The sequence below is a fragment of the Rhipicephalus microplus genome, chromosome 2 (assembly GCF_043290135.1).
Source record: "Rhipicephalus microplus isolate Deutch F79 chromosome 2, USDA_Rmic, whole genome shotgun sequence".
In the NCBI taxonomy this organism is placed as follows: domain Eukaryota; kingdom Metazoa; phylum Arthropoda; class Arachnida; order Ixodida; family Ixodidae; genus Rhipicephalus; species Rhipicephalus microplus.
Window position 1 is genome coordinate 155,166,892 of NC_134701.1, and position 8,237 is coordinate 155,175,128.

At 44.0% G+C, this 8,237-nt stretch overlaps 1 protein-coding gene across 2 annotated transcripts; it reads left to right on the forward strand.

The window, feature by feature from the left end:
* Positions 1-817: 817 nt before the first annotated feature.
* On the forward strand, positions 818-6,916 carry LOC119170669 (isatin hydrolase). 2 transcript variants are annotated; one of them, XM_037421901.2, is made up of 4 exons: positions 818-919; positions 1,587-1,821; positions 3,825-4,089; positions 6,426-6,916. In XM_037421901.2, the coding sequence occupies exons 2-4, from the start codon at positions 1,607-1,609 to the stop codon at positions 6,738-6,740; spliced, it is 795 nt and encodes a 264-aa protein (XP_037277798.2). In that variant the 5' UTR covers positions 818-919; positions 1,587-1,606; the 3' UTR covers positions 6,741-6,916. The 2 variants fall into 2 exon arrangements, with proteins under 2 accessions (XP_037277798.2, XP_075743036.1); XM_075886921.1 differs by having other exon boundaries at positions 865-948.
* The last annotated feature ends 1,321 nt before the right edge of the window (positions 6,917-8,237 follow it).

The window sequence follows — 8,237 nt, forward strand, 5'->3', positions numbered from 1 at the left end:
ATAAAGGTACTACTGTTTCAACACAGCACCTGCTCTTCTGACCAAAGTTGAGTACCACGGAACTTGCTAGAATACCCGTCATCCACCGAAAAAATGACACTTATACGGTTGTCAACTTTTGAATGTCTTGCCCCCTTCGGAATCTGCGACGAAATAAAACAAACTGACGAGAGTTTGCTCCCTTGTTTTTGTGGTATATGTTCAAGCAACTTTCTCCTAGGTGGGCAAGCTGCAGCAGTGGGAACGCCCCAACGCACATGGAGGGCAGGCTTTGTTTTTGTGATATATGCTCAAGCAACTTCCTTTTAGGCGGGTAATATTTAGGAGTGGGACCACCCCAAAGCACACGGAGGGCAGGCAAAGTCGTAGGGCAAAATTGTTATATTATTTGTTTTTTGCCGGAAACGTTGATTATTTATGTTGCACATCACCTATACGTATTCTTGTTTATCCCAATAAATTTTAGTTTTGAATCAGTGCCTGTCCGGCGTTTCTTGTTCTTCGCCATCTTCGTTCTTCGCCGTACAATCTTCTCTCTCAAATCCGTTAAATCAGACCAGTGGTAGCTAATAAACAAGAGTTGTTTTGGCAAGGCTTGTACTTTGCTTGTGCGCTTCCGGCTACGAGCTGAACTTGAATGCTCGCTAACTGATAAAATCTGGTGCGGTGGAGATGGCAATGAACTCATAAACAAAACAGTCAACGTTCGCGGTTTCAAATGACAACGCCCCTATCTGGCGCGAATTTTTACACAGAGCATCTTCTTATTCCCTTTTGATTTTCTTGCTTTGTAATCTGATCCCCTACGTCCACGAGATATCTTAAAAGCGTCCGCTCGGCTTCGTGTGGCGCAAGATATAGACTCGGCTATAGCGCGAACCACGCAAGCAGCTCCCTTCTGTTGGAACATCGCGAATCCGTAAGCCTGTTTATTGCTTAACATTTGAGGTATGTTAGTGTGCCCACGTACGTCATTATCTGTGTTGAATAGGTTGTACTGCTGGAAGAAGGACTCGTAAAAAGGTTAAACAACAAGGAATTCTTATTGAGCCTGAAAAAGAAAACGCAGGGTAACATCGTATGGCAAATGTTTTCTTCACTCCTGCTCCGAGAAAAAACAATGTAAATGCGTTTCAGTCAATCTGGTCATTAAGTCGACATGACTAACGTTCACTTCGTGCTTCCAGCCTTCTCTATGTTCTTCAAAAAACATGCCTGTAAGGCGAAGTTTATTGAACATGGCACTTTCATGAGTCCCATTTTTTTTCTTTTATACTGCAAGGTCAAACAAAAAACAGGACAGCCAATAAGTGTTAAGCAGAATAAGAAAATAGTGCTTCATATTGATCATGGCAAATATACATCGAAATTATGACCTTCTGTGTAACTTATGAAACCTCCAAAGGCATATATTGTCCTGTCCGCTTTCTTCGAGTTATTGTTGAGTTATTTTCGTAATCATCTACGAAAACGCCCAATATACGACTCTCGATCTCTCAGCCATTCTAATTTCAACAACTGTGTGCTGAACCTTTTCTGTATACTACAAACGATATAGTCCAGGTATTCCAATTCTATTCTTCCAGCTCTTCCCACAAGCATTATTATGACGTCAAAGTGCTCAGCTGTCATCTTGCTCTGGTGCGCCTTCGCTGCGGGTCGTGGGACGGCCCGAAACCCATCAAGCTGCGGCGGTCTCACTGTACCACCCGAGAAGCTTGTCGACCTGTCATACAGTTTTAACAACCGAACAATCTTCTGGGCTGACGACGCCGAATTTCGTCTCAACGTCTCACGTCGCGGGAGCACGCCTGAAGATTGGTACGTGAAGTGGCTCAGTGTGCTCATAGTGAACACACACTTTTTCAGGCATGTTATCGCTACTAAATACCGACACATTGAAAATATTGTCAGACAGCAGGCTTAAGCAGTGACATTTGCGTGTATTAACAGCCAGTTTTTTCATGGTCTACTTTTTCTTGTAGCAGAACAGACAGAGAGAGTTTTATTTATAAGAAGGTAGAGAGCTTCACCTGAGCGATAGTATCTTGTAGCAGAAGTTCACAATGTTGTCTAGCATATCTAATTAAACGTCATTAAAGCCATACCTTTAGGCAGTGGCATACCATCTCTTTTGCGAGTGAGGGGGGGGGGGGGGGCAAACTACCTACCTCACTCATCATCCAGAATATATATATATATATATATATATATATATATATATATATATATATATATATATATATAAAGAGATCAAGAACTTCGTCGACGCGTTTGCACTTTGTTGTGATTTTTTATGCACGCAGGACTTGTTCATTAGCGTAAAAAAGGAACATTTAGTAAAATTTCAGCAGCATGGTCTAGGACAACACATGTTTTTTGTGTCATATATACACATAACAGTATTGCATACTGCATGAGACACTTTTGATGCACTGCCTCTAGCAACTTTCCGCATGAATACACTCATGTTTATGGCGGCCTTCCCAACAGTATATAATTATTTGAATCATCAAATGAATTTTAAATGACAAAAGTCAGCGGATAAAAATTGAATTTCAAATGCAGGGCAATTCCTACAGAACCAAAGGTGTCCTGAGCGTTTCTATCTACTTGTCTACATATCTGGTTGGCTACGTCTTGGAACTCTCGTATTTGCCTCATCAGTTAGTACAGACCGAAATCGGCAGGGGGGGGGGGGCGGCATTACGGTATGAGAACATGAGCATGATGCCGACATAACGTGAAAATCATGTGTACGCCATGACACTCTTTCTCTCAGTCATGCGTCCAGTACCTGTATACCACGGGCTCCGGTATGTTAGTTTGTGCCTCACAGTTTGTATCTATTTAGAAGCAGCGATAACAGATGCCGGCAATTTAAACGCGAGAATCTTTCAAAAGTCTGGCAGTGGCAGCGTTGATACAATGAGTGCAAAGATTAAAAATTAGGATCCGAAAAGGAATCAAAATTCGACATTTCGAATGTCAGTCATGTATTCTACCACTGAACCACGAAAGGTATCAAATTTGTTTGGTAAAGGTGCTTTGCAAATATCAAGTCGGTGTCAAGTGATTACGGTTACTATGCTAGCTATCTAAATTGATAACAAGGAGATAAACAGTCCGTATATACTCCTACTATAATGGTGCACGTCATGTCCGGTTAACATCAGTTGTAGCTTCAGCATCGCACTGCAAGGAGCCTTCAAGGACAATCGTCACAGCAGAAGTTTTGGAAACGTTTTACTATAATAAAACATTTCCTGGTAACATTTTCATTTCCTCGTAACAATATAATTGGGTGATTGATGTGGTGAAGCAAGTCTTCGCCATACTTGTTGGTTTCCCACGCGTGCAACCGACAGTTACCACTGTTAAAAGTGCTCAGCCCACCCCCAACTTTTCCCAGTGGGGGGGAAGGGTCTCGCGTGCCCCTTGCCACTTCCCCCCAGCTGATACGCATATGCCTTTAAGCCACGACAACCTAAACAGAATATATGCAGCATTTTTTTATGGCACAGTGGAAGGAGCAAGCAAGAAACACAGATGCATCAATGTATGAGTACTGAATTCCTTGGTTTATTTTGTTCCACTTGTACCAGAAGAAAACATGTTTCATAAAGCTAATCACAAAGTATCCCCGCTGAGTGTTAAAAACACAAGAAAAGTAACAATGAACTTTGATTTTCCCCAACATTTAGCTGTGGAAACGCACAAAAAGCCTTCCAGGCTTGCTGCCTTTTATAATTTATTTGCTACACTTGCCATGTGGCAAAGGAGTAATGAAAAACATTGATTACTCCTGTTCTTTCCTTTTTCAGGTACCAGGCTGATGTCGTTGAGCTGGCTACTCACGGTGGCACCCATCTGGATGCGCCTATTCATTTCGCTCCCGAGAGGTGGACTGTGAGCCAGATACCACTGGAACGCCTCATGTTCTTGCCCATCGCACTCGTGGACGTTGAGGCACAGTCGAGCGAGAATCCCGCGTACGAGTTGTCCGTCGAGGACATTGAGCGCTGGGAGGCGGAGCATGGGCACGTTCCTCACGGCTCCCTTTTTGTGGAGAGGACTGGACGTTATAAGGTGAGGTGACAAAAGCAGATTATTGTTCACTTTTTCCACGTCAATACCGTCACGTTCAGACGGCCTCCGCTAACGTAGCCAGCATTGCAATGCTTTTATGTCTGAATAAGTAAAGCAGGCCAGAGCAAACAGTAGCTCAGGCTGACCTCTCTACTTTCCTGTCAATACATTATCTCTCTCAACCTATTCATTCATTTTTCTTCGATATGATGTGCCTTCATTCCCACGAGGCGTTTCGGAAAGGCGGGTGTGTAAAAACAAAGTAAATAGAGCAATACTTTGTGAAAACATGTTCTCTGCTGAGATTTCAAAATAGTCTTCGTTGGCGAGCCCTGATAACAGCCAGGGGGCCGTTGAGGGCCACATTATTGCGAAACTGGCTGCTTCACGAAACCGTTCGGGGACAAAAATTTTAGGTTAGCAGCACGGCTACTTCTTGGTTACTTTAAAATTTTATTTCAGTGCACTTAGTAGCCACTTAGGTTCCTTGTAGATAAAATGCTGAGCAAACCTAAGAAGATTCAATGAGAGTTGAGCCATTGCTTGCGCGTGCTCCTACCTCCTACCGTATGATCATTGAGACACCTTAACTCCATGTTCCGACACACCGGCCAAAAAGGAGTGACGAAATACTTGTTCACCTATTCAGTGTAATTCGTATCCACTGCGGAAACTTGCGAATAGTTCGGTAGTTTTATAACTTTGGGTAAACGCTAAACACCGGGAAGTTGTGCAACATATCTTGCAAATCGCATGTCAGCAACCTACATGTCAACAACGCTCCAGCCAAGTTTGCTTTTATAACCAGGGTGAAGCACCTCGACAACCCTTTTCTGCTCATGCATGGCTTCATAAACAATGGAGAGCAGAAGTTCTGTTGAAAAATATTCAGAGTTTATCAACTCTTCGCAATCAGGGTAGTCAACATCTGCTTATCACTACGACCAGAAAAGACCGCAACGGCCTAAAAACATTAGACTTGAGGGACTGTATGACAAGTCAGTGACCGTTTTTTTTTTTTTGTGTAAATCAATGACTTGGCGAAATTGGCAATGGATGTGACGTTAGTGGAATTCCTGGAGACGAGAATTGCAAACGCATACCATTTTTGATGACGAAAATTTGCTCTACTTTTTCTTATTCTATCATAGTTGGGTTGAGATAGTTGCAGAAATCATTGACGTTCTCTGTGTCACACGTGAACTCCTGTCAAGACTGTTGCGCTCGCGGCCGCAAGCACAGTTCGGCGTGTAGATTTTGCATCGAAGGCCGGCCGAACAAGTCTACGCCAGCAGTTTCAAAATCTGCCCAAGGTTTCACACGTGTATTGTTAGAGAACGACAGATGAGCCAAGTCCACGCAATTAATGCGAAAATTTGCTTAGACTCGCATAATTGAAATTCGTCTCACAGATGCTGAAGTAGCATGCTGACGGGTTCGTACGACGACTGCCAAACGTAGAAGTCGGAGTTTGCGGTGCTGCTGCTGATCACTCTTGAGCCTCGGTGAAGGCTTTGAGCAACACGCGTAGCGTGGACAGTTGAAGAGGTAGATAGCTCACAAACGTCAAACTGCTTGTCGGTGACGACAATGGAGGAAATAGTATAGCTTGGGAGTTCAAAGGTGACACTCAGCCTGCATTTACACAAAATTTTACGGTGCCTACTAACGTGAGCTGTAGAAGTATCATCGAGCAATCCTCCTGTTGCGTAACCTCTAGTGAGGCATCTACTCCAGGCTTTAGTGTATGCCTTCCTCCTACAGCAGGCCAGGTAGTAACGACGCACTGTGTGCTCTTTTGATGACTACAATGGAAACAATTGTGATGTAATCAGAGATCAGTCGAGTTAAAAGTGCTTCTGTCATGGATGTAGCGCCACTACCAAAGAAGTAGCTTGACATGATGAAGCGTGCTTCAAGTTTCTGCACAAATTCAAATGCGTGAATGAGCGTCTGATGTGACGCACAGAAAGTGTTTGGTGTGTTGTCGTAAACTCAAAATCACATCATCTTTTCCAAACGAGGAAAACAAAGAAATGTACAGTGTATAATGCTACCAGAACTTATCTTCAAGACTCTTCATAAACGTACCGTGGCATTTTAGAAATGCTAAGTTCGAGGGTGCGTAATCAGTTCGCGTCCAAGACGCGTGCATTTTGACAGAAGGAAAATGCTAAAAACACACGTACGTCAACCCATATTTAGGTGCACGTGAAAGAAATTCAAGAGGCGGAAATGAATTCGGAGTGATTCGCTACTTCGGGCCTCATAATACCATCAAGATCTTGGTGCGTAAAACACCAGCAATCATTGTATATTATTATCCACTCATGCAGCTCTGGCCGAACCGCAATGCTTACTTGGGTATCGACGACCAGGGATGGAGGCGTTTCCCGACAGTTTCACCGGAGGCAGCGCGGTTCCTGGTCGAGCAGCGGCACATCTACGGCTTCGGACTGGACTCACCTTCCGTGGATCTGTTCAACGCCTCCGCGACGCACAGGATTCTCTCCTCCCACAACGTGTACGTGCTCGAAAACCTGGCCGACCTGTCGCGCGTCCCGGCCCTCGGTGCCACAGCCATCGCACTGCCCGTCAAAGTCTGCATGGCCAGCGGTTCCCCTGTGCGTGTGGTGGCCATCCTGCCGTGAACCATTCCGCACACTCGCTCCACGTGAGGCTCCCTCGAAAATCGAAGAACCTCCCGTGAGGGAATTTCAGTGTGGCAGTTTATAAGAGTAACTAGGGGGTGCACAAATACTACTTCTCGGGACCGCATAAAATTCCCGATGACTGAATAAAATCGAATCATTGTCTACAATTAAAACTGTTTCAATATTTCGCATGATCGGGTGCCTTTGCATCATGGACTTTTACGTCATAACGCTTCCACAGTGAGCTAAAGTTTCTGTTTGCCCCTGATGCCGTTAATGCGAGGCAATCGCCGTGCAGACCACACGGGCTGACGTATTAGCCCCCCAAAACGCACCACGATAACAGAGACTAATTAGTGCGCCAGCGAACGCTGCTTGTGGGCTAAAGACACGAGTCGTAGTCGATAATACAGTTGTAAGTGAGCGCCCGTGGTGTCTATGTGCGTTTTTTTTTCTCTCACAGCGGTTGTTCACTCGGCGCGAAGTTGACTATTTAATAAAATACAAACAAAGTATGCTCTCCGTTTAGAAGCTACAAGTATTTCACAAACATGCAAATTATTATTATTATTTGATTTGCATACGCATATACACATGGACACAGAAGAAAGAGCAAGAGAGCAAGCTGGTACAGCCACCTGGAGGGGCACAACACCTGCTCACTCTTTCGGGAGGAGAGAAAAACAGAGGAAATTCGGATGATATATAAAACAATACAACTACCAATATAACGTAGATGACGTTTGAAAGCACGACGAAAAACAGACCGCTCCAGAATTGTTATATCATGCATTAAAAGCTATTTACGAACATTTAGAGTATTGAATATTCACCAATTGTGTCTATAGAGTTCACAAATTATAGGAATTGTCTCGAGTGCATCTCTTCTATAAAATGGTGCTGGCTGCATCGCTGGGCATCTCTCTTTCCTTTGTTGACAACCCGTTACATTGCAAGTTTCCAAAAGGTAAATACAGGCGACTCTGGCACTGCAATAATTCAGCACCCATCAGAAATATGTAGTGCTACTTAGTACATTTATGTGCCTGTTCTTCGTGCTAGCGGACTTAGAACGCACGTGTGTCTTTGTTTATGGTTGTGTTTTGGTTTTGTTTCATTAGAAAAAACCTTTGTGATCGTCGTGAGTCGATTATAGTTGGTCAGCCTAAAAAAGGTCACAAGTGGTGAAGCGCGTGGAGATAGGTTTTCAAAAGGCGACCGAGAAGGGACGCGACACTTTCCACTGCCGTAGCGCACAAATACGCTACGCCAGGGTTAATGGACTCTTTGACACGGTGAAGAGATGGCACTCAAGGCAGCTGGTCAAAACACGGGTTTATTTACCCAAGGTACAGCACAGTGTGAAAACATTGAGCTTGCGGGCCGGCAGAAAACTCCTTAAAAAGACCCTGAAATTGCTTTGACGACTTTTTACAAACACATTGAGCCAGTAGACCAAGTCTCAAGAGTAATTTAGAAACCAATTCGAGCTCT

What these genes read in the sequence shown, in the direction of transcription:
- LOC119170669 (XM_037421901.2), top strand. Translation starts at nt 1,607, where the DNA reads ATGACGTCAAAGTGCTCAGCTGTCATCTTGCTCTGGTGCGCCTTCGCT. An exon ending in GGGAGCACGCCTGAAGATTG is followed by an intron (nt 1,822 to 3,824) that starts GTACGTGAAGTG and finishes TTCCTTTTTCAG; the next exon opens with GTACCAGGCTGATGTCGTTG. An exon ending in AGAGGACTGGACGTTATAAG is followed by an intron (nt 4,090 to 6,425) that starts GTGAGGTGACAA and finishes CCACTCATGCAG; the next exon opens with CTCTGGCCGAACCGCAATGC.